The 27,073-nt window shown below is 40.2% G+C and overlaps 1 protein-coding gene across 1 annotated transcript in view; it reads left to right on the forward strand.

The window, feature by feature from the left end:
* ryr2a (ryanodine receptor 2a (cardiac)) overlaps positions 1 to 27,073 on the forward strand; it is a gene marked incomplete at both ends in the record, with an annotated part of 671,945 nt that overhangs the window by 221,242 nt on the left and 423,630 nt on the right. Inside the window, 7 exons of the mRNA XM_080049015.1 lie at positions 7,367 to 7,575; positions 11,351 to 11,521; positions 11,600 to 11,721; positions 12,546 to 12,660; positions 14,135 to 14,295; positions 22,036 to 22,195; positions 22,470 to 22,556. Of these exons, the coding sequence (XP_079905141.1) occupies positions 7,367 to 7,575; positions 11,351 to 11,521; positions 11,600 to 11,721; positions 12,546 to 12,660; positions 14,135 to 14,295; positions 22,036 to 22,195; positions 22,470 to 22,556 (1,025 nt within the window). The remainder of the gene's footprint in view (positions 1 to 7,366; positions 7,576 to 11,350; positions 11,522 to 11,599; positions 11,722 to 12,545; positions 12,661 to 14,134; positions 14,296 to 22,035; positions 22,196 to 22,469; positions 22,557 to 27,073) is intronic.

The raw sequence follows: 27,073 nt of genomic DNA on the forward strand, positions 1-27,073 counted from the left end.
CTGTGTCGAACGCAGCACTGAGATCCAGTAAAACTAAGACAGAACTTTTGCCACTGTCTGTGTTTAAGTGGATGTCATTGAGGACCTTAACCAGAGCGGTCTCAGTGCTGTGGTGTTGTCGAAAACCTGACTGAAAGACATCAAAGCAGTTGTTCATTGCCATGTAGTTATTTAGCTGTTGATAAACAGCTTTTTCAATGATCTTGCTTATAAATGGTAGGTTGGATATCGGCCTATAATTGTTCATGAGTGATGCATCTAGATTTTTCTTTTTTAGGAGTGGCTTGATGACTGCTGTTTTCAGGGCCTGTGGGAATACACTGGTGCGAAGGGACATATTGACAATTTCTAGGACATCTGAGGCCATGCAGTTAAAGACAGTTTTAAAGAAGCTTGTGGGCAGAATGTCAAGGCAACAGGAGGAGGAGTTCAGGTGTTGTATAATGTCATCCAGGTTTTTCTTGTTGTTGAGAAAAAATTCTGTCATGGCATCTGAATTAATTTTAAATGGCCTACAGAGATAAAACATATCTTGAACCTGGTATTGATGCGGTAACAGCTTGTCTTATTTTATGAATTTTCTCAGTAAAGAAGGAGGCAAATTCATTGCAGGCCCTCGTGGAAAGATGTTCAGACGCTACTGACACAGGAGGGTTTGTTAGCCTGTCAACAGCAGCAAACAGGACACGTGCATTGTTGCTGTTTTTGGTGATGATGTCAGAGAAGAAATATTGCCTTGCATTTCTTAGTTCTAGGTTAAAAGTGCGTAGTTTCTCTTTGAAGATGTCATAATGAACATTGAGATTTGTTTTTCGCCACCTGCGTTCTGCTTTTCGGCACTCTCTTTTTTCAATGCTGACCTGAGGGGTATTTCTCCATGGAGACCTTTTTTACCAGAGATGATTTTCACCTTGGTGGGTGCAATAGCATCGATAACATTTGTAATTTTGGAGTTGAAGTTACCTACAAGCTCATTAACTGAGATACAGGGGAGGAGCGGAGACAGAGAAAATGCCTGAATACATTTTTCACTGGTGTTCTCAGTAATATACAGTTTTTTGATAACCTTTGTTTTTTCAGGTGTGTGCATAGATATTTTACTCCCAAAAAACAAACACGAATGGTCGGAGAGACCCACATCAGATACTGAAAGGTTTGAAATGTCCCGGCCCTTTGAAATTAATAAGTCCAGGGTGTGACCTTTGTTATTTGTAGGCTGGTTTACATGTTGAGAGAGTACAACATTTTCCAGGACATAGCACAGTTATTTAGCACTTCTGTCCTCGGGTTTGCCAACGTGTATATTACAATCCCCAACAATTAATAAACAGTCAAACTCCATACAGATTACAGACAGCAGTCCAGCAAAGTCATCAAAAAAGTTTTCACAGTATTTTGGTGGCCTGTAGATATTAATAAAAATGGCTCGAGAGGCTGAATTTAACTTGAGAGCCACATATTCAAATGAAACAAAGTTTCAGTATGACATCTTTTTGCATTGTAGAGATTCATTAAATAAAATAGCAACTCCACCACCTTTCGTATGAACTCTGGCCTCACTCATGAAAGTGAAGTTTGGGGGGGTTGACTTGATAAGAACAGCTGAGCTGTTGTCTGGGTCCAACCAAGTTTCAGTTAAAAACATAAAATCAAGATTGTGCTTCGTAATAAAATCATTAATTAAAAATGTTTTACCTGACAAAGATCTGGGGCCTCATTTATAACGTTGTGCGTAGAAACCATCCTAAAACATTGCGTCCGCAGAAAGCCAAAAATGTGCTGCGCAAAAAAAAATTCAGATTTATAAAACTGTGCGGCGCACAGTTTCACGCAATCTTCCGTTTATAAATACCCACCTGCGGTGAATTGTGCGCAGACGATCTCCACCCCGTGTCCTCCCACTTCACCTCCCAGTTTCATCCCACAATCTACCATACATGGCGAATGCTAAATAGCTCCTGAATATGATGACGCACTTAATAAGCACGGAATTTTGACTGACATGAGGAAAAAAGGGAGGCAACGCGGCCGCAAAGAAAGCGACTAAGAAGGAAGAAATCCTGTGACGTCGTGCATGTGCTGCAGAAACTGGCACACACACATACACACCCGCGCGCTTATCACATATCATGATTGGCACAGTCGTTGTAGTCTTTGTAAAGCAGTTTCACCCAACTTTGTACTGTATGAAATATCACGTATTAGCGTAGGCCTACCTGTAGTCCTATATGTAGGCCTATATAAAATATGGTGTGACAAGTGAAATAATGCCTATAGTCAATTCGAGAGAATTGTTTATCTCCTGTGAGATCCACACATTTCCAACAACGTCAGATTATAGTTATATCTTCCAGGGTGAATTGTTATGGGAAAGAGATGTGTGTAATGATTTGCTAAATTCATAACATGATTTTATCTAACGAAATTACAGTTTTAATTAATATCTGTTGGGCTTAACTTTGTACAAAACTACTTTTTACACACCTCTTAAAATTTGCTCTCCCGCTGTGCACTCACGGAAACACCTCCCGACATATAGGATATTATTATAAAGTAGCGCTATAAGATTCAACTTATAAAATATAACCAAAGCATGTAGACCTAGGCTACTTAGTAATAAGTAATTCAACCTACATCACAACTGCATGCCATAGACTACAGTAGCCATATATGCGCAACTATAGGTAAGCTTATATATTTTATTGACTAAATATATTGGGTGCCAAGCATAATTTGTCTGTGTTTTTCTGATGACTGAGCTTTATTTCGTGGTGTTGCCATTGAGTGTCGCTGATTCCCCGAGTCAGGAAAACCTTGCGGTAGCTCTACGCATGGTCGAATGTTGGCGTAGGAATACGCACACTTCTCCGCAAATAATGTCTTTATAAATACCAACGTTTGCCACCGCACATTTTCCCGCAAATTTCTTCCCGTCTACGCAAAGTTTTTGTGCGCCGCAAGCTTTATAAATGAGGCCCCTGATGTTTAACGAGGCCAAACTTTGTGTGTTTGAGTGCGAAGCATTTTCAGCCCAATTTACTTTAGCAGACTGTGGCTGAAGGGGAATGGATACCAGGTTTGACAAATTTGCAGTATTAAAGTGTTTCTTGAACGTATTGTCGGGTTAGTCACATAAACAGCAACAGTATGGGGAGGTGAAGTAACCAGTAATTTACATGGTGATGCCGGAGGTGGGCAGTAAGGGGTGCTGGGGGAGCTAGTCACACAAACCGCAGTATGGGTCACTGGCGATGAAGGAAGGTAATCACTGACCGGTGTGTGGACTTTAGCTGTAATCGTGGGGGTTGGGGTCAGTCAATGGCGGGGAGCTGTGGCGATTGCATGGAAAATATTTCCAGAGAGTGCCCGAGAGCCGCGGAAACTAGGGTGGATACCATCTCTGCCAATAAAGGAGGCTCGCTCCCAGAAGAGATTAAAATTGTCGATAAAAGTAAAGTTGTGCGATGGGCAGACCGACTGCAGCCATGTGTGTAGGGAGAGCAGGCGAGTGAAACGACCGATGCCCGGTGCAACACGGGAATGGGGCCTGAAATAAAGATGGACTTTCCACAGTTTTTAAGATCGGTGAAAAGACGCATAAAATCCTGCTTTAGGACCTCGGACTGCTGCATTGCCGTGTCATTGGAGCCGCAGTGGATAACGATATCCTTTACGTGTGGATGTTTGCTGAGCACGGAAGGAATTTTTTCTCAGATTTCTTTTTTTTTTTACTATTTTTTTGGGCATTTTTATGCTTTATTGATAGTGTAGAGACAGAGTTGAAATGGGGCAGAAAGGGGAGTGACATGCAGAGAACGACCACGGGCTGGAATCGAACCCGGGTCCGCTGCTGGCCGAGGCCCATGGGGGGGACGCCCTACCAACTGAGCTAAGGGTGCCCCCTGTTACAGCAGATTTTGATTTAATATGCCTTACAATGGAATCACCGATGATCAGCGAGGTTGGGAATAGCTCTTGGTACCTGCATTGAGGAAGCGCTGACACACCCCCGTGAGCTGGCTGCCGCGGAACTGCGAGCGCTGTAGCAGACAGGTGGTAGAGGAGGGACAGCCTCACTCGATCCTCGGGCGGTCGTCAGGTTGACTGGACAGCTGGGCTGCTCCGCCGGGGTTGATGCGCCCCGATGGTGGACGTGTTCGCTGGCTGCCGCTGCGCTGCGAGCGAGGTGTTCCACGGCAAGCTCTGGAGGAGGGACATCCACCGTCGCTAGGTGACCGATCAAGTTGACTGGACAGCTGGGCTGCGAGGACGGGCGAACGCCGAGACCGTGGATTCGAAGAGAACGTGGAGTAGGAGCCGGTCAGCGGAGGGAAATCCTGTGTATCCAGTGAGACGAACCGGTTGGAGAGCTGTAGTTGATGCGGAGGCAACGGTTGCGGGGGTGTCACCCCTCTGCGATTCTTCCGAGCCACGGGCCATGGCTCTTGGTTGAGAGTGGAGCTGTATATTCTTGGATTAGGAGTAAAGGTGATTTTACCCGCCCGGTATCCGGGGTTTAGCCCCCTGTTGTAACCAGCCTTCATCCACTGGCGATTGTTCGACCGGAACGGTGGAGTCCAGTTCCGCTTCAACTGCGACTGAATGAGCTGCACCTATCGTGACCAGGGAATCCATGTGTAGTTCTTCATCCCTGAGCCGGTAAAGGTTGGAGATGCGTTCTTCCAGTGTGGAGATAGTTTGGGACAGGTGAAGGCAGTGATCACACCGGGATGGAGAGGTGAGTGGAGGCATGCTGAAAGCAATAGCCCGGCGTTATCTTTAGTGAAATACTTCAAATCCGAGGGTACGATTGTGACAAGATTTTACCCTGTTGAAGTATAAAGTGTTATCATTCAGTGCCATTAAATGTATCCAGGAGCCTTGGCTAGAAATTGGGTTAAGAAATCAAAATCTGAGGCTGTTCTCAAGCGTACAAACAAAACGCTGCCGTCTCGGTCTGATGACGTCACTCCCAAGATGAACTCTTGGGAGTGATGAATTTCACTTCATGTGTAATGAATCTAGGATATATTTAAGTTTCACTTTTTGAATTAAATTACAGAAAAAAGGAACTTTTAATTTGTTTTAGATGCACCTGTATATGGTTATAAGTACAACGTGAATTTATTTGACCCACAGTTGCAACGTCATCTGCCATCGTTAATCAATTATATAAATATAGCCTGCAATATGAACAGACTATCACATAAATTATTATAATTTATATATTTTCATCTTAATCTAATTATAATTATAATTAAGTTAATTATAAATGGTTCAGGTTAAATAAATAAAAAATAACTATTTAACTAAATGACAATGTAGTCCAAAATAAAGCAGTACAAAGAAGATCATGGAATAACTGTTAAACACCTTGATTTCAGATCGGAGTGACAGCTGTCTGAGCCAGTCAGGCAACAGACAACTCAGGCAACTTTGGTCTTAGACAACATTGTTACAGCTATCGACAAAAAAAAGCACTGTGCAGCACTTTTTGTTGATCTGTCAAAAGCCTTTGATACTTTAGATCACCATTTGCTTTTACAGAGGCTGCATGAAATTGGTTTTGATTATTCTACATGTAGCTGGTTTAGGGACTATCTCTCTGATAGACAGCAGTCAGTTAAACTGGGAAGCTACCAAACTGAGTTTTTAACAGTTACAAATGGTGTTCCGCAAGGCTCAATTTTAGGTCCAGTCCTATTCACAATTTACATCAATAACATTGTTTCATCGCTACAAAACTGTCACGCCCATTTGTATGCTGACGACACTGTACTGTATTGCATTTCTGATTCGGTCCATCAATCTGTTCAGAACCTTCAGAGCTCTTTTAACACCCTGCAGGACTGTCTAGTGGACCTCAGGCTTGTTCTTAATACAGACAAAACAAAATATATGTGTTTCTCCAGAGCAAGAACTATACATTTTAATGATCTTAATATTCATACAAATAATGGATCTCAAATTGAAAGAGTCACTGAATATAAATATCTCGGCATCTGGATAGATGAAAAAGTATCTTTTAAATTTCACATTAAAAATCGTGTCTGTCGTCTGCAACAAAAGATTGAATATTTTTATAGGAACAAAGCCACCTTCCCGTTGTTCAGTAGGAAAAGGATTATTGAGGCAGTTTTTATGTCTGTCCTTGATTACGGTGATGTGGTTTATCGGCATGCATCTCATTCATGTCTTAAACTCCTAGACTCTGTTTTTCACTCTGCTTTAAGGTTCATTACAGGAGATGCTTATGACACACACCATTGTGTTTTATATGAAAAGGTTGGGTGGTCCTCTCTTAAAGAGAGACGTGATGCACATTGGCATATTTTTATATATAAAGCCCTGACCGGAAAGCTACCACTCTATTTGACAACAATGCTGCATATTTCAGATGGGCTTTATCAAACCCGCTCAACTGAAATGCTGTTATATGTTCCATACGCCCGGTCTGACCTTGGTAAAACTGCTTTTAGCCACAGTGCCCCTGACTCCTGGAACAGCCTACAACATCAAATTAAAATAAATACACTCATAACTGTTAACCAATTTAAAGTTATTATTTTGAATCAGCCCCACTCCACTTGTAACTGTTTTAATTAGGCTATTGTTCTGCTTTATTTAATTGATCTGAATGTTTTAATTGTTGTTGTCTCTTTGTAAGCTTGTTGTGTATTCTCATTGTGTATCTGTAATTGACTCGACGTCATTGTAAAAGAGGGTAACCCTCAATTGATCTTTCGAGAATAAATAAAGGAAAATGAATGAATGAATAAGTCTATCCTTTACGTTTAGCCTGGTCCCGACCAGGCTAAACATAAAGGATAAATCTCCATGGTAACTTATGTCCCTCCGCTTTTATGGAACCGAATCATGGCTAACGCAAGCCAGGATAACCGAAATATCCTAGGTTAATCCCTTATCTTAGTTTTATGCAACAGGCCCCTGGCAGTAGTTCACCCCCTTCCTCTCTCTACAATGTAAATGACTCGCAGTCTAGCCTACAGATTTTAATGATGCACAGTTTTTATTTGCTTATGGCACAACATAAACTCGATTGCAGCATATATCTCCATGATTGTTAACAATTCCCTTTGTGAAAATTAGTTTGACACCCCTGCTTTAGTGCATGTCCTTTCCTTATTGTAAGCTGAAACAAATACAAATATGGTTAATTATTTTTTGTTATTATTATGATGTAAGGCCCCTATGGGTGGATTGGGCCCTGTCTGTATGTTATATTTACTATGTGAATATTGAGTTGCTCCAAAGCATCTTTGTAAATAGTTATTATACACATAGTGTTACCAGTAATGATGCAGAAACAAGCTTGTTATATTTGATTTCTTGTGTGTGTGTCCAGGTTTCATCCCAGTGTGCAGTCTGGGTGTGTGTCAAGTGGGCAGGATGAACTTTGGGAAAGATGTGAGCACTCTGAAGTACTTCACCATCTGCGGCCTGCAGGAAGGCTACGAGCCCTTTGCTGTCAACATGAACAGGGACGTCACCATGTGGCTCAGCAAGAGGCTGCCTCAGTTTGTCCCTGTGCCCCCAAACCACCAACACATAGAGGTTAGGACAGACACAGACATTTGGAGGGTAAATTAGCTTAATTAGACATTGAAATAATGCAGTCAATTTATTAAGAGGAAAAGGAGGGTTAATACTCACTTCCAGCTATTACAGAATATTAGAAATAATGGTAGCACTTACAATAAGGGCACATTAATTAACTGTTACTTAAAGCTGGGGTATATGATTTATGATTGGTCAAAGTTAACATGAGCTGTACACTTTGACCAATCAGAGTGAGGCTCCGATTCTCTGTTCGTATTGGCTGTTGGGACTGTCCATTCAATTTGGCACAACTTTGTTGGTGTAGAGCGTGTCAGGGAGGGACCAAAGAGATCAAGTGGAGCGGTTGAGGTATTTGGATTCAAATCGCTATCCCAACTGCCATTTTCTCCCCAAATCCTCCACCCCAGCTTTAATGGGAAGTTAATACTTAAAGGAATAGTTCAAAATTAAAAAAAAAATTAAGATTTGCCTTCACACTCCGGCTCAATATAAGGCGACAGAAACCTTCCCTGTAAGTGTGCGTGCATTTTTGATGAAGTTAGGAGCATGGGTCGCTCATCCGAGTTAGCTTAGCTCTAGCGCTGGTAGCTAAGGGAAGCAACTAGTCTGCCTCTGCTGGCAGCAAGAAGATAGATCACTAAACGCTCCTGTGTGCTTATTCTGACTCATTTATTTACCACGTTATGTTGTGCACTATATTTCTGGCATATTGTGTCATTTTTTACTCAAACGCATACCGGCAGAGCGAGAGCTGACGCAACTCTCTTTACATGGCTCTGCATACCGGCAAGAAACGGCTCATCATGCATGCCCGAACTACTGTAGATCTAGTAAAAAAAAAAACGTTTGTGATATATGGAGCAAAATAGAGTTTATCTTCTTGCTGCCAGCAGAGGCAGGCTTGCTCCCCTTAGCTACCAGGGCTGGAGCTAAGCTAACCCGGATGAGCGACCTATGCCCCTAGCTTCATCAAAAATGCACGCAACAGGGAAGGTTTCTGTCGCCTTATATTGAGCCAGGGTGTGAAGTAAATCGTTAAAAATTTAAAATGTTGAACTATTACTTTAATAAGCATCACCTAAGCAATAACTTACTATTAATAACTCCTTTTACTGGTAACAGGTAATGCTTTATACACATTAACTCACCGTTAACTAACCGGTATGTTTAGTTAACTAAGCATAGTACATGCCTTTTATTTTATTTTATTTTATTTTATTTTATTTTATTTTATTTTATTTTATTTTATTTTATTTTATTTTATTTTATTTTATATATATATATATATTTTTGGGCATTTTTATGCTTTATTGATAGTGCAGAGAGACAGAGGTGAAATGGGGCAGAGAGGGGAGTGACACGCAGAGAACGACCGCGGGCGGGAATCAAACCCGGGTCTGCTGCTGGGCCCAGCCCGGGGGGGGACGCCATACCAACTGAGCTAAGGGCGCCCCTGCATAGTACATGCCTAACCAAGCATTAACTAACGTAAATAATTGAACATTACTTGTTCAATTATTTACGTTACTTAATGCTGAGTAAGCATTTTTTAAGCATTAACTGACCGTTAATAACATTAACTAAGCAATCTCTAATAGTAAATTAATGTACTCTTATGGTAAAGTGTTACTAATAATAATAATAATAATTGATAAGATTTATATAGCGCTTTTTTGGAGGTCACTCAAAGACACTTTACATCACATATATACAATAGGCCTACATAAGAAAAACAAAACAAAAACTGAATTAATTAGTAGGCTACTTTTATTGAATACAGCATGTGGCATGAATTCAATTCACTTAGTTAAAGCTTGGATAATTTGGGAGTTCTGCATAGTAGAGATGGGCAACACTCTTCTACAACAGTAAAGAGACCAGCATAATTACAATTAAAAGCATTTACAGTATCTCACAAAAGTGAGTACACCCCTCATATTTCTTCAAATATTTCATTATATCTTTCCATGGGACAACACTGAAGAAATTACACTTTGATATAATGTAAAGTAGTCAGTGTACAGCTTATATAACAGTGTAAATTTACTGTCGCCTCAAAATAACTCGACACACAACCATTAATGTCTAAACTGAAGGCAACAAAAGTGAGTACACCCCTAAGAAAAAAATTCCAAATTGGGCCCAAAGTGTCAATATTTTGTGTGGCCACCATTATTTTCCAGCACTACCTTAACCCTCTTGGGCATGGAGTTCACCAGAGCTTCACAGGTTCCCACTGGAATCCTCTTGCACTCATTCATGACAACATCACGGAGCTGGTCGATATTAGAGACCTTGCGCTCCTCCATCTCCCGTTTTAAGAACCCCCAAAGATGCTCGATAGGGTTTAGGTCTGGGGACATGCTTGGCCAGTCCATCACCTTTACCCTCAGCTTCTTTAGCAAGCCACTGGTCGTCTTGGAGGTGTGTTTGGGGTCGTTATCATGTTGCAATACTGCCCTGCAGCCCAGTTTAAGAAGGTTGAGTGCACGTTTTCAGCGTCATACCAAGAGGTTGGCTTTGGAAAATTGACGTATGAGTGCTGCCAGCATTGCTGCAGGGCTTGAAGGGGTGGGGGGTCAACCTGTCAGTGCTCAGACCATACGCCACACTCTGCATCATACTGGTCTGCATGGCTGTCGTCCGAGAAGGAAGCCTCTTCTAAAGATGATGCAAAATAAAGCCCACAAATAGTTTGCTGAAGACAAGCAGACTACGGACATGGATCACTGCAACCATGTCCTGTGGTCTGATGAGACCAAGATAAACTTATTTGGTTCAGATGGTGTTAAGAGTGTGTGGTAGCAACCAGGTGAGGAGTACAAAGACAAGTGTGTATTGCCTATAGTCAAGCATGGTGGTTGGAGTGTCATGGTCTGGGGCTGCATGAGTGCTGCCAGCACTGGGGAGCTACAGTTCATTGAATACCAACATGTACTGTGCCATACTGAAGCAGAGCATGATCCCCTCCCTTCGTAAACTGGGCCGCAGGGCAGTACTGCAACATGATAACGACCCCAAACACACCTCCTAACGACCACTGGCTTGCTAAAGAAGCTGAGGGTAAAGGTTATGGACTGGCCAAGCATGTCCCCAGACCTAAACCCTATTGAGCATCTTTGGGGCTTCTTAAAACAGGAGATGGAGGAGCGCAAGGTCTCCAGTATCCACCAGCTCCGTGATGTTGTCATGAATGAGGGGAAGAGGATTCCAGTGGCAACCTGTGAAGCTCTGGTGAACACCATGCCCATGAGGGTTAAGGTAGTGCTGGAAAATAATGGTGGCCACACAAAATATTGACACTTTGGGCCCAATTTGGACATTTTAACTCAGGGGTGTACTCACTTTTGTAACCGGCAGTTTAGACATTAATGGCTGTGTGTCGAGTTATTTTGAGGGGACAGTAAATTTACACTGTTATATAAGCTGTACACACGCTACTTTACATTGTATCAAAGTGTCATTTATTCAGTGTTGTCCCATGAAAAGATATAATGAAATATTTGAAGAAATGTGAGGGGTGTACTCACTTTTGTGAGATACTGTATCTACAGAAAGAAAGAACAAACACAATATACATGATTAAATAAGAAATTAACTTTGTTGTTATCCACCAAATCATTAACCTGTTGTAGGAAGTCTACTTAAAATGTCAGTGTTTAATTTTTTTTTTAAAGAAGCAAAAAAGCAAGCAAAAATATAAAATGTAATATTCTGAATTATAATTAAAGAAAAAATGTCTGTTTTTTATTTTTCCTCCGTTTTTCAGGTGACGCGGATAGATGGGACAGTTGAGTCATGCCCATGCCTAAGGGTCACCCAGAGGTCATTTGGCACACAGAACAGTTACAATGACATCACCTTCTACAGACTGAGCATGCCCATAGAGTGTGCAGAATCCTTCTGCAGGTCCCCACAGGGCCTGTTCTCACCAAAGAGGGTATGGGGAACACAAAACACACTGACATGTACTTAACAGCACATCTGACCTGATTAAGCTGTATGTGTGTTTGATAAGGAGCTGGAGGATTTTGAAGGCGTGTCAGACTTCGAGGTGCTGGTGAAGTCTGGAGCCGACAGAGACGAATTCAACAACCACAAAGATCATAACCAGGAAAAGCCCTCCAAGCTCAAGCAGCGGTAATGCCTCAATCTCTTCATATGAACAGGGAGAGTCAACAGTAAAATTAATTGTTACGCTTCTCACATTGTGTTTAATCATTATTTCCAAACTTTAGAAAACCTATGGCCATACTGCAGGTGAAAACTGTCAAATGTTGAACTTATAAATATCATCATGAAACTTTGCCAGTTGATTAGTTAACTTACAACAATTATGTTCAGTATTGCAATTTTTCAGGAATGTTTGAATACATGTGCAAATTTGTCAATATCTTATTTATTATACGTACATTTGCATCTCTTTAAAACCCAAACCTCTAGATGTTTATTAAAGCCAGAGTAATAATCTTTACATAACTTTTTATAACATATTAGAGCACAAAGACTTTACAGAACAGATTTTGGATACAGCCTTTAAAATGAATATATAAATATTATGTACAGGTCTTAACAATGTGTTTTCTGCATGTGTTTAAGAAGATCATTTACAATAATTCAGACAATTAACAACATATGAACAAATCATTCTGTCATAACCTTCAGAATAGTGCAAGGAATTATTATGAAAAGCTTAGTAGTTGTAAGTACCCTAAAAGTAGAGAGTATTGAAAAACCAAATGTTGAGATAAATGTGGTTGAAGATGGTTGTATAGGAGAAATGTATAACAAGGTTTAGTCAAATAAACACCTAAATGTACATTATGAAAATTTTATTTATAATAGTATGGCATTGTATAGCATGTTAAGGAAGAAAAATAGCCAAAAAACTAAATTGACAAGTGTTAGAAAAAAATGTTTTTGCATGCAGTTCCTCACCTTAAACCAACCATACGATCTTTAAGGTTCACACTGAAAAGAAACAGGCCAGACAACAGCTGTCCATCGTCTGCTCATCTTTCGGAGGAAGTGATGGCTGGTGACAGAGATGAATACGAATTCCTCATGCAAGCCACAACTGTAAGACAATACACAAACAAATACAATTCAACTCTCACTAACAATACAGTATATGGTTTTGATGACTAAGAACTAACCACTAACCACGCTAAGACAGCAAGTAAGGCTAATAAAGAACAGAATCTTTCTGAAATGAATCAATTATGTATATCAGTGATTCTTGAGAAGTGGGAGAAAACAGGGTGCAATGTTGATAAAAAAAACCAAACCCTATGTTTCGACAAATTAAATTACATGTATGTATCCAACATATACTAAGCTACTGAGCTAAGCTTTAACACAACCTTCCAGCTTTTGTTTTTTTTACCGTCATTGGCCTATCACCACCTTCAGATGTCAACTCCGTCAGATTTCCTGTCTGACGGTGTTGACATATCTAACGTTTCTTAAACATAACAAATGGAATTTATCTAGTAGCCATTTGGTTTTTCTGTTGATGATAGGTGCTAGTATGAACTACTTCAGGAAAATAAAATTATCAAAACATTTCAAATAACTTCTTCAGAAATTGTAAGTCGATGTTGACATATCATGGTTGTGACACATGACTTTCAAGATTCGGAATGTAAAATATTCTAAAACTACAACACTTATCAGAGCCTGTCTGACACTAATGTACTCTTCAGAGGTAGAATTTGACAAGAGGTCCTTCAAAGGGACAGCTGCCCCTTATTTTGGCTGGTTTTCTTACATTTTAATTAAATGTCTGACGGTGGTGAGAAAAAGTGTCCCACCACTTTGAAACCATATAAAACATGAATATGTTGAAGAAAAGCAGTTTTTATTGATATGAGAGATTATTTAGTGTTGCTTTTGATGAAAAAAGCTCTTTTAATCATTAAAGTACATTTTTAATAGGTTTTATTGCATATGAAAGATTGAAACCCTCTCTGTGGACACACTGTTTTGGACATCGTGAGATGATAACAAGTGTCATATATTTGACATAATAATGATACAATTACATTTAAGGGGATTATTGTGCTCGAGACATTCTATTCTTAATCCCTAATAACATCTACAATTTTAAATATTTTTAGTTTTAAACACAACCGCAGTTAAGAGGGCGCCCTTAGCTCAGTTGGTAGGGCGGACCCGGGTTCGATTCCAGCCCGCGGTCGTTCTCTGCATGTCACTCCCCTCTCTGCCCCATTTCAACTTTGTCTCTACACTATCAATAAAGCATAAAAGTGCCCCAGTTACATATGGAAGACGGCCTTTTGTCCCGGTTCTCAAGAATCACTGATGTAATACATTGTTAGATTCAACTCCTTTTATGCCTAAACACCACATTGTAACAGTTTCCTCATTTATTGATTTAATATGAAATTAGAATTGATTTGCAGTTGTCATTTGTGTCTTTCATTTTAAGCAAATAATGTTGATCCCCTGCACCGGATAGGACAGTTCACCCAAGTGTTGTTCATTTCCTGTTGTGATGTCTAACTGGATCAACACCTGTCTCTGTGTGCAGCACTACTACTCAGTGCGTATCTTTCCGGGCCAGGAGCCCAGCAGTGTGTGGGTGGGCTGGGTCACCTCTGACTTCCATCAGTACGACCCAGACTTTGAGCTGCACAAGGTTCGCACGGTCACCGTTACTCTGGGAGACGAGAAGGGGAAAGTGCACGAGAGGTTAGTCCAGCTGAAGTCTTCCATCATTTTATGTTGGGCAAGGATGAGCGCTGAGTGTGGCTACAGATTGTCATTCCATTTTAAGACTATTTCATATGATTTCAGTGACTAGATCAACTTCATCATGGCACAAGGAGCTAATCCCTGCAGATATGTATACTGTTATGCTTTAGTATAATATTTACTGCACACTACTTAATTATCCAGACCCTTTACCCTTAGGATGCTCTGATGCACCTCTGGTACATACAGTATAAAATACAGCCACAGACCAATAGGAGTGCTGGAAAATATCAATAAATGTACATATTGCGATACCTATCTTCGCGATACTGTATCAATTGCAAAAATAGATATCAACATTTATTTATTTTATATATGTATTTTGCTGCCGCCGGTAAGACTTAGACTTAAATATGCTTTCATGCCATAATTTACACACAATTTTCAAATGTTATATTCCATATATTTTTTTTATTTTTATGATACATAGACAGGTAGTTCCTTTGTTTGGTTCGCACAAAAATTGTGTAATGTTTATCGGTAACACTTTATAATAATTATCCGTTGTAACTCGTTAATAGATCATTAGTAAACTCTTAATTAATGATTATTAATGATTTGTTAAGTGTTTGTTAGCAGTTTGTTAAGGATTTATAACAATGGTAGATAGTTAATAGCTTAATAATTGAATCAGTTCATCTGGGAGGTAATCCGAGATACCGACGAGGCTGAAATAGGCTATAGACTATACACAGTGCATGGGCAACTGAGGGCAGCCCCATTATCAAATATGTTTAAATAAACTCAATACACACTGTGCATGCCATGGACTTGAACGTGACGTGATCAGTTAATCTCGGATTACCTACTATGCTAACAAACACTTAACAAATCATTAATAATCATTAATTAAGAGTTTACTAATGATCTATTAACGAGTTACAACAGATAGTTATTATAAAGTGTTACCTGTTTATCTTATCTTACTGTACCTTCACCCCTGTATCGGGATACGTATACAGTGTTTCCCCCAGAAAATGTCTTAGTCAAGGTGGTCACTGCCCAGGGTGACAGGAGGCGAAACTTTTGGGGGTATTTTGCTCGAAGATGCCAATGTGCAGTAAAGAAATAAACAACTGTTTATTTTAATACAAAAATACAACAGACACTGACCTTACAGTTGTGCAGTTTTGTTTGCTATGTGCAGGTACTAATTGTTTGCAAACATGCAGTCAGTACAAAGCACAATTAAAGAAAACTTCTTCTGTTTTGGTGCAATATTATGCAGACACACTAAATAAAAATAATGGACCATACACTTAACATGTGTATGCACATCAAAGTGCAAATTCAACTTTTTCAAGTTCCTTTTTGGATGGGGGGCTGTTGTGCAATTATTGTGGACAATAGGCCTACTGTGATGCGATAGCCTATCATTCATTAATGGTTATTATTAGCCTACTTGCTTGATTACTTTTTAAATACAGAGGTTATTGATAGTTTTGGAACATGTATTTCCCAATTTAAAACATAAAAATAAAGCAGCATTGAAAATTCAGAAATTAAATCTTCTTTTCCTACACTAGCATGATGTTTTAAAAATAACTCAATAGTTGAAATAATACATACAATGTGTTATCCCCTTAAAATGACTAAATGCATTTCAAAGACAGAAACTGTAAACTTACTGAAACTTGCCGGGGCCATAGTGTTGTGGAGTCTTACACTGGTCTAGCTTTGCACAGCTCTTCTTTCTGTTCAGCTAAATACCCCCATAAAGCAGCGCTGTCTTTATTATTGCCGCTAGTTCAGTGTCGGCTCTCACGCAGGGCACGGTAGCGTGCGCAGTGCCACAGAGTCGCAGACACAGAGCAGCTGATAGAGAAATGCTTGGAGACACTTGCACATTTATTTACCGCAAATCGCAGCCTTTCACGCAGTTATGACCATGCACAAGCACACATCGCGCTTGCTAGTAAATTAATTGTGCAGCACTAAAAAATAAATAAAAATTTGATCATTATTATTATCATTATTATTATTTTTTGGCTCTGTCGGTAGCCAAGGCGGGGAGCTGGCATTGGTAAGGCGGCCGCCTTAGCCGTAAAGCGCTGGGGGAAACACTGGTGTAGTATCGCAAGATTCTTGCCAATACACAGACCTACCAACCAACAATAGCTCAAAGTTCAGATTCAGCATCAGTTTGGATGGAGAGCATTTGTGAACAGTAATGTTCAAGTCTTTCCAGATATTCTCAATTGTATTTAGGTCTGGACTTTGACTGAGCCATTCTAGCACATGATTATGCTTTGATTTAAACCATTCTATAGTAGATCTGGCTGTATGTTTCGGGTAATTGTCCTCCTTGAAGGTGAACCTCCGCCCCAGTCTCGACTCTATTGCAGACTAACAGGTTATCTGCCCTGTATTTGGCTCAATCCATCTTCCCATCAACTCTAACCAGCTTCCCTGTCCCTGCTTAAGAAAAGCAATAAAATAAATGTACGTGTGTGGTTGTAACGTGACAAAATGTGGAAAAGTTCAAGGGGTATGAATACTTTTGCAAGGCACTGTATATGATCAATACAGCTTGCTGTTTTGGATCCATCCCTTTTTAAGCATACTCTCATTGGTTTGGTCATCACTTGTGTAATTCCACATGCATCTGTGATAGTAAGAGGCTTATTTTTAAGTGGACAATATAACAAATTCCAATCAATTGCTGCATTTCCACCGCAGGAACTAGTTCCCGGAACTAGGAACCTTTGCAGGGACTACGCGTGTTCCCACCACAGGAACTAGGGTCTAAACTCTATTTCCTGGAACTATGATTACCTCACAAAAAGATCCTGCTCGGGGGGGAGGACTAAACAAAGGTTAAGGAACCTTTGGGGCGGGGCTGGAATGTTGAAGATGTCTGATTGGTGGAGTTGCCTGCTTGCAGCTTCTCACCCGCGATGTTCAAATCTCCGCTTTTACCATCATATGGCCGCTGTGCTCCGCTAAAATATACAGAGAAATAATCTGTCCGCTGCCCGTGTTAACAAACTTGGTGGAAACCCGCCTCAAGTTAAGATCTCCCAGGAGATACAGTATATCTCATTTGCATGACCACATACAATATTTATCATATCACACAATTTATCTAAGTAATCAGAATTTGCATCAAGCATTGAAGTCATAGTGCTTTTATTTCTGCTGACACTGGGTGAATCTCAATACAGGGGTTGCGGTCTACGAAGGCTGCAATTGAAGACCGATTGCGTCATAGCAGCGCGCAAAGGTTGTTCCATTTGCAAGGCTCCTTGCAAAGCTCCTCATATGCGGCCGAGAAATGCAGCCTTCGTTTCACGGTTTTGAAGGCTGCATCAGATGTATCCTACGCGGCCCAACATATCCCAAGATTCATTGCGTTTTTTTCAGAGATGGCATAAAATAAAATATCAAAACAGCAACGTGTTGCTCCATCTTCTTAACTTTTATCTTCCTTTCTTTTTTTCTTGTACTTTTTTTTCTTTTCGTCTGGTAGGCAACTTCTTTTTCTTTTTTCCTCCGTTGACAAGGCTGTTTCCGTTGGCAGCAATCAGGGTTGCTAGGCAGCACAGGAGCGGCAAGTCGTCACGCAAGGTAACGGCTTGTTACGCAAACAGGAAATGCTCGTAAGCAGAGCGAAACGGAGACCTGCGGAGACCGTCTCGTTTAACAACGCTCGTTAGCCTTGGAATCGGCCTTGGAATCGGCCTTCATAGACCGCAAGACCGGTCTCTGTAATGGGATACAGCTACTAAGTCCACCCTGAATTTCACCAGTATATGGTTTTGTATTAATGGCTACCCCACCACCATTTGCATTTCTGTCTTTTCTACACTGCATTCCAAATTATAAGGCAAATTAGATTTTCCCAGATTTTCCTAAATAGTCGATGCAAATCAGTCAGTATAATTTTGAAGTCATCAACCGTTAGAGTAAATTTTAAATTGTATTGAACAAACCCAATAATAAAAGTATTTTTTTCAAAAATAAAAAACTCCAAATGCACTGTTCCAAATCATTATGCACAACAGAGTTTCAAAACATTTTATAGGTTGTAAACAACTAAAAATTGTCCTTTGTTGAATTTGCAGCATTAGGAGGTCATATTTAGTGAAATCAAAAACATCTTAACAGGCCAAGTTACATGTAAACATAGGACCCCTTCTTTGATATCACCTTCACAATTCTTGCATCCATTGAATTTGTGAGTTCTTGGAGAGTTTCTGCTTGAATATCTTTGCAGGATGCCAGACTAGCCTCCCATAGCTGCTGTTTTGATGTGAACTGCCTCCCAACCTCATAGATGTTTTGCCTGAGGATGCTCCAAAGGTTCTCAATAGGGTTGAGGTCAGGGGAAGATGGGGGCCACATCATGAGTTTCTCTCCTTTTATGCCCAAAGCAGCCAGTGACACAGAGGTATTATTTGCAGCATGAGATGGTGCATTGTCATGCATGAAGATGATTTTACTACGGAAGGCACTGTCCTTCTTTTTGTACCACAGAAGAAAGTGGTGAGTCAGAAACTCAACATACTTTGCCGAGGTCATTTTCACAGCGTCAGGGACCTTAAAGGTGCCAACCAGCTCTCTCCCCATGAAACATGACTCCGCCACCTCCTGTCTGCTGTCGCAGCCTTGTTGGGACATTGTGGCCATTCACCAACCATCCACTACTCCATCCATCCGACCATCCAGGGTTGCACGGCACTCATCAGTAAACAAGACTGTTTGAAGATCATTGTTTAGGGGTGGATCCTACACCTTGAGGTTTGCGGGACTCCAGAGGCACCAGAAGCTTCAAATAAGTCAGCTTCAAGTCTGCTGCTTTGTGATGGCATTTTAGCAGTTGCTCTCCTATTCCGATGAATTTGTCTGGCAGAAACCTTCCTTATATTACCTTTATCCGAACGAACCCGTGCTCTGAATCAGCCACAAATCTCTTCACCAAGACCAAGGCCAAGAGTGTGTATCAAATCACTTATATTTATTGACATAGCACACATCAAATTAATTAAGCTTCTGTTTGTACACGTGTGAAATTGCAATACCCAATGCTTATCATAAATAATTTCCATCAAAGGTCCAAGAAAAGGGGCGCTCCGGTGGTGTAGTGGATAGAGCGCGTACCATATTGGCTCCGGGCTTCGTTACAGTGGTCACGGGTTCGAATCCGACCCGTGGACCTTTACTGCATGTCATCCCCTCTCTCTCCCTCTCTCTGTCTCCCCATTTCAACTCTGTACTATCTAATAAAGCTTGAAAATGCCAAAAAATAATATTTAAAAAAAATAAAAAAAAGGTCCAAGAAAACATTACTTTACACTTTTTGTGGGCCACATATAGGGGAAAACGGGGTAATCTGAGCCACTTTTTACATTTGCTCCCCTCTAAGCGAGCTAAAATGATTTATCACTCAAATTTACACATTTCCCATTAATTCAGGATGTTTCCTAGAAATGGGCATTAGCAGAATTTTTTCAAGACAAAGGGCAGTGAAAATATGATTGTTTTAAAAAAAGTTGTCATGTGGCTCACTTTACCCCAGCTGTGGGATCCACTTACTTTTTCCACTCTGAAACTACCATAACAACACATATTGTAACAGTAAGAATCCTGAAAGCTAGACACACATTCCAGAACTAATGTCGGACTAGTAAAAGAATGATGGGGTTTGGTCAATTAAGCAAAGCAAATTTTCTAAACACTTGAAAGTAACTCTGAACAAAATCAAATACAACATATTATAATTCAAAAGGTTTTAATAAGATTCAAATGAAAGATAGAACTAGTTAGATTAGAACACAGTCTGGGGGTCAGAACACAGGACCCTTAGAGCCAGCTTGTGTCTGGGGGTCAAAGCATAGGAAAATCAGAACCAGCGAGAACAGCCTGGGACTCAGAACACAGGAGAAGACCCAACTGGATTATAACATCAGCCTGTCATACTCTACAACTAGGCCTACTCTGCATTCCAGCCCTGAAGGTTACAGGGAAAGATGAGAAGGTGCTCTTTCCGTGTGGTTGCCCCAGGTCGTCTTCCTGGTGTATTTCCTTGGCATGATGGCTTTTCTACAATGTGTATGACATTAAAATAAAACATATGTCATGTAATATTACATTAAAATATGTTTAAGACTAAACTTAACTTGTGCCTCATGGTGGGGGAAAGTGAGACAGTGGCTCACTTTCCCCCACAGCATTTGGCTCACTTTCCCCCACCACCACAATTTGAGAAAAAAACTATCTCTCTTAGCATTTCAGGCTAATCTTTAGCTAATATCATCACATGGTTTTTATATGTTGGTAGTTCATCAACACGTATGATAGAAGTTTTTCTACGTGGATACATTTGCTTTGGCACAACAGTTGATTAAGTTGACAGCAAGAAAATTTACTTTTACATGCAAAATACCTATTGTGGTGAAAAAAACATGCTTACCACAGCACCATGAGGTCCTCTCTTTCAGGGCCATGGGGAAATGAGAGGGGCTTGAAAACATATATCTCACATGACCACAAATGTTTTCAGTTGCCTAGATACAGGGGGTGGCTCACATTACCCGATGCCTCAAATTCCCCCATTCTCCCCTACATCACTGAACATTGACATCAATGTCTATATTAGACTTGTTATTGTGACGCAACAGTGTTTCCCCCAGGAAATGTCTCGGTCAAGGTGGTCACCGCCCAGGTGTGGAGGAGGCCGAACATTTTGGGGGTATTTTGCTCAAAGATGGCAATACACACTACAGAAATAAACAACTGCTTATTTGAATAAAACAGACAACTGACCTTACAGTTGTTAACTTTTTAAAGTTCCTTTTTGGATGGGGGGCTGTTGTGAGATTATTGTGGACAATTAGGCCTACTGTGATGCGATAGCCTATAATTCATTGATGGTTATTATTAGCCTACTTGCTTGATTTCTTTTTATAGAAATATATACTTCGTTTTGGAATATGTATTTCCCAATTTAAAACATAAAAATAAAGCAGCATTGATAGGTTGTGTTGCCACGTGATGTGGAGTCTTAAACTGTTCTAGCTTTACACAGCACTTCTTTCTGTTCAGCTAAATATCGTCATAGAACCACGCTGCGTTTATTTTCGCCACCAGTTCAGTGACGGCTCGCTTCAGCACACAAACATAATTGCAACTTCCTTTTTTTATTTAAAAACCAAACCATAAAACAACATAGGCTATATAAAATAAATTAGTATTAAGGCTAAATTAAAATGGTTGCCTGAATGTTTTGTTTCTGCTTCAAAATAAAAGTCAAAATATACTTGCCGTTTAGCCATTTTGCCTGTTAAATGATTTTAATTCATGTGAAATTACGCTGTAGGACATGTTCCGTTTGAATTAACAGTAATTTAACTGCGAGCCATATGTATAGTTTGTGGTGTTGTAGTTGTAGGCCATAAAGAGCGCTAATCGCGGGATAAAAATTGACGCCGTTAAAATGGGTTTGTGTTAACGTTGTTAATAACGTGTTAAACTGACAGCACTAGTGAAAAGTTTTTATTATTAGTGATATTATTCAGACTTTTACATTTTAAATGTAATAAAGAAAACTTCACATTTTAATTACTAGGCATGCCTGTGTGTGCTCAAGTATAAAATGCAGATACTGCTACAGTGTGTGTGTGTGTGTGTGTGTGTGTGTGTGTGTGTGTGTGTGTGTGTGTGTGTGTGTGTGTTCAGTATAAAGCGTAGTAACTGCTACATGGTGTGGGCTGGAGAGAGCAGCAGTCCTGGTCAGGGGAGGAACAACAATGGCTTAGAGATCGGCTGTCTGGTGGACACAACAAACGGACTGCTGACCTTCACATCCAACGGCAAAGAACTCAGCACATATTTCCAGGTTAATATTGCATATGGTGTTACAAGTTTTCTGATTGGTCTCCTATTCTCCAGTATATGTTCAACTGAAACTAAACTGCATGTTTTTGTGTTACAATGTGTTTGTTCTGTTAAAGAACACCTGACTGTATGTAAGAATCCTGTCTCTTGACAGGGTTCTTACATACAGTCAGAGACTCTTTAGCCTTGAAGCTCACTAACTATCAAGCTCATAGACCTATATGTCTCAACACTGCCCTGTGTGTTACTAGCTCTGCACTCTCTTCTCTCCAAAGGTGGAGCCCAGTACTAAGCTTTTCCCAGCAGTCTTTGCAAAGGCCACCAGTCCCAATGTCTTCCAGTTCGAACTGGGGCGTATTAAGGTGAGACTGACACACCCACATACACATATATGGCGCTTTTCCACCGCACATGTAGCTCGACTCGACTCAACTCGACTCAGTTCAACATGGTTTGGTTGCAGCACGGGTCGTTTTACACTGCAAATAGTACCTCCTGAACGTGGGCGGGGTCGTCATACAAAGGGGCTGAAAGACAACTTCGGAGCAAAGTAGCAAAGCAGAAATTACGAGCAGTTGCTGCGCTATTAACTGAACCAACCGTCAAAAACACGGATGAAAAATGTTTAAGAAACACCCCCCTTGTATCTGTTTGCTAAAAGAAGTAGAAGAATATTGTGACGGGCCATTAAAAGGGATGATTGGAGTCCCGATGTGTGACTCTGCCACACAGTTAGCTGTAGGGATGCGTCACGTACATCCCTATGCGCGTAAACACGGGCATGATAAAGTTGACTGTTTAGTGCTTGTTTCAGGATACGTGTTTTCAAATGCAAGCCGTGTCTCAGCCTGAATATTTTATTGAGGTAATCAGTTCAGTCCGAGGCTTGTAATGTAATCGCTCGCTATCATGTCTGTCCCAGCTGGCTACTAGGCTATTTAGCCGAGCTGCTAGCTGCCCTACATGTCTCCTCTCGTATGTTTAAAGTAACTTCCCCAACAACCAACACAACTGGGTGAGCTTAGCGAATATATGGGGAAAAAATCGGATCTGTGATGCATATCAAATGAAAGAGAGCCAGAGAAGGCTGCACGCGGCGAGACAAAATACACTCAAAAGAGTTGGGGAGAATAAACAACAGAATGAAGCCGGTAGTCTCTGTGCAATCAGAAGCGTCGGCAGACGGCCGGCCACTGATTGGCCAGAGACTACCGTCTGGCCAATCAGCGGTTGGCCGTCTGCCGACGTCACCTTTTAGCATCGGCTCAGCTCGCTTGGAACCTAGAGCGAGGCGATACCATGGGCGATAACAAAACAGCAGCCGCTGCAGGTACCAGGTACCATGTTTGCGCAGTGGAGTTGAGTCGAGTCGAGTTGAGCTGATACCATGCAGTGGAAAAGCGGCAATAGATTCAACTTCACAAAGAAGTAACCGTTGTACTTTCATCAGATGTCATCCAATTCTGAATTCCTGTGCGGTTTGGGAGGTTGGTAGTAATCTCTGTGACAAGTAACAGTCAGTGTTTCCCCTAGAATTTTTTTTAGGCCCGGTGGTAAGAGCTGATAAAGAGTATGCGTGCCGCGTGCGTGCGTACCACATTTCTAGAAGAAATTGACCAAAACGAACCCCATTTGGGATGAGCCTCTTTTGACAGCCCCGTTAAAAACGAGGGCATATTAGGATTATACTTTCACATTCAGTACGTTTGTACTGTACATGTGGTGTTTCTCACAGGATTTTTAGATCCTGCTGGGTGAGAATGGACCTTATAGGGGGGTCTGGGGTAGAGCTGCAACGTTTAATCGACAAATCTATTATTAATCGATTATTAAAATAATCGGCAACTATTTTGATAATCGATTAATCGTTTTGAGTAATTTTTTAATAAAACATTTCCAAATTCTCTGATTTCAGCTTCTCAAATGTGAATATTTTCTGGTTTCTTTAATCCTATTATGACAGTAAACTGAAATATATTTGTGTTTTGGACATAACAATACATTTGAGGACGTCAACATGGGCTTTGGAAAATTTATCAAAATTTTTCAAAATGTTCTGACATTTTACGGACCAAAACACTAAACGATTAATAATCGATTAATCAAGAAAATAATCGACAGATTAATCGATTATCAAAATAATCGTTAGTTGCAGCCCTAGTCTGGGGGCATCCCCCTGCAGAAGAAACCTTATCCTTTTAAAGTTAAATACATCAATCTGGTGCACTTTGAGAGGCTAAATCTGTTTAATTCTGTGCTCTGTAAACAACTGTCATATGGCCTGCCTATAACTATTTTCTGTAATAATTTGGAGACACAAGCCATGTAAACTATTGAAGAAAAACACGTGGATTTCAATTAAAAACAATAAACACTAAGATCTAATATAGACAGGTCCTGTCTAGTACTCATTTCTGGAATAATCTGAATCACCTCACCTTGAAGCTAGCCTATTGAAAATGTTTCTTTATTTTTTTTATGCAAATAGCCTTGTTGAAAATAAATGAATTAACATAGGCTAAACATCATGATTAGCCTATCAACATGTGTGCTACATAAGGCAAATTCCCTATTCCGACCATTATATTTCATCTAGCCTATTTCTCAATTTAAAACATAAAAATAAAGTAGGCTAGGCCTAGCATTGAAAATACAAAAAAATAAAGCTTGTAGGCCTACTATGGCCTGCTGTTTTCAAGATAACTTAACAGTTAAAACAATAAATTAATTAATATGTCCCCTGAAAATAAATGAATGCTTTTCTGAGAAGAATGCCAAAGGCAGTAGCAGTGTGGCACTTCAGTAAACTTACTGAAACGAGTGCATGCCGTTTTTTCTGCGCTGTCTCTGCTGTTGATACAGATTGGTTGTGTTGCCACGGCGACGTAGCAATTTTAACTTTCTAAGTTTTGCTCAGCACTTTCTCCTGTTCAACGTCCCTGTTACTGAGTCCTTACTATCTCCATAGAGCAGGCGCTGGTTTTATTTTCGCCACTAGTTCAACGTTTGCTTGCTAGTCATGCTCCTGCTCATTGGCTTCCGTGTCAAAAAGTGCGCACTGAATGCACACGCGCATGGCGCAGCGCGCAGAACACATACACACACACACGCAGACATACAGATCAGATGCTGGGATGATCAAACGAGAGGTTGTAAAGACAGGCGACTGACAGTGCCGCGCAGACGCTCGCAAATGATTATTACGGAATCAATGAAAAATTGAGAGAGAAAAAAATAATAATAATTAAGTCAGGCTGCTGGCGGGGGGTCCCGTTGGCCTGGCGGCCCCGTCAGGCCTGTATAATGGTAGGGGGAAACACTGACAGTATTATTCCTGTTGCTGATATTAATGATGATTAATGCGTCCTAGTGGTACAAAGGTGGATATACTATATACTGTAAATGTATTTTAATTCTCGTTCACATTAATGAATATGCCGGTATTCCCTTCACCAGATTAAACACCCCTGAATTAATATCAGGACGTTTCCGTGTATATATAGCCCGCCAAGTCTATTTGTTCCTTGAATAAACCTGTTCCACTATACAGTTTATGTGTTCATTGACCCTCACCCCTCATGACAAGAAGGACCAAAGCCGATTCACACAATGCCCAAAAGGTTTTACTTTTCACCAAAAACCTTCACACCATGTATTACCTTAAAGGCTCTGATTTAAAGCATGTGACCCTTTGACTCCTGCCTATCTCCAGATCTCCCCCTGTGTTGTCCCCTAATGACACATACAATTTCACTTCTAATTTATCCTAGGTTAAATACGGATTTCAGACCTTTTTCCAAGATAATTCTTAGAAAGGAGGAGATTGGATAATAGGTTTTAATTATTCTGGTGGAGGAATACCTTACATTACCCCTGACTTCAAAAGACTACCTAGCTACTACTAGCTAGTCCTCACTAACTTCATACACCTGGATGAGCTAGGCCAGTACATAAATGCAATTCCCTCCTATTTCAAGAAGTGTGTTATGGGACGTGTATTCTGTTATCAGTGGTGTTGCCGTAGTGTAGGTTTGAATTGCTTACCTCAGGAGCGCCTCGAACTCTTTAAAGAAATAACCCTAATTAGGTCCTTGTTCCCAACTCTAAACAAAAAATTAGGCACAGGATTTATAAAGTTTTCAAGAAATTTTATTCAACCAATATAAAAAGATTATACTTCCACTATATAGAAAGAAAAGATAAAAGAAAATGAAAGGAAGGAAAATAAGTACCTACACTCTCATTAATGTGGTTAATATATGTAGATAAGTATAAGACTTAGCTTATTTGTTTTATGTAATTTATTGTTACATTCAATTTAGTTCATGAGTTTTCTCGTTCTCAGATTTCAAAGTTCATCTACTGTTTACACAACTTTCAATATTCTCTAAGTCTCTGGCCGAGCTTTTACCAAAGTCATATAAATTTGAATTTCTTCAAACTCTTATAACAATGGTAATTTTGCGACACAAAGAGCCAGGAAAAAGTTGGTTCCACAGTTTTAAAACCCTGATGATCCACAAGAGATCGTGAGTTTTTCTCGTTTTAGAGTTCAAAGTCTGTCCACTGTTTACACAACTTTCAATATTCTCTAAGTCTCTGGCCGAGCTTTTACCAAAGTCATATCAATTTGAATTTCTTCAAACTCTTATACCAATGGTAATTTTGCGACACAGAGAATCAGGAAAAGTTGGTCACAACAGCTCAAAACTTCAACTCGATGCCATTCCGCAACCTGGTTCATCAATTAATTCCTATTTATGAATAGTATTTTGTTTAATCTTTCCCCAGTAAATCAACCAATTTAGAGGGCAAATTAAGAGTATATTCAAACCTTATATCCCGCTGTTCAGCTTTCAATATTCTCTAAGTCTTTGGC

Source organism: Ammodytes marinus, assembly GCF_949987685.1.
Source record: "Ammodytes marinus genome assembly, chromosome: 20".
In the NCBI taxonomy this organism is placed as follows: Eukaryota; Metazoa; Chordata; class Actinopteri; order Uranoscopiformes; family Ammodytidae; genus Ammodytes; species Ammodytes marinus.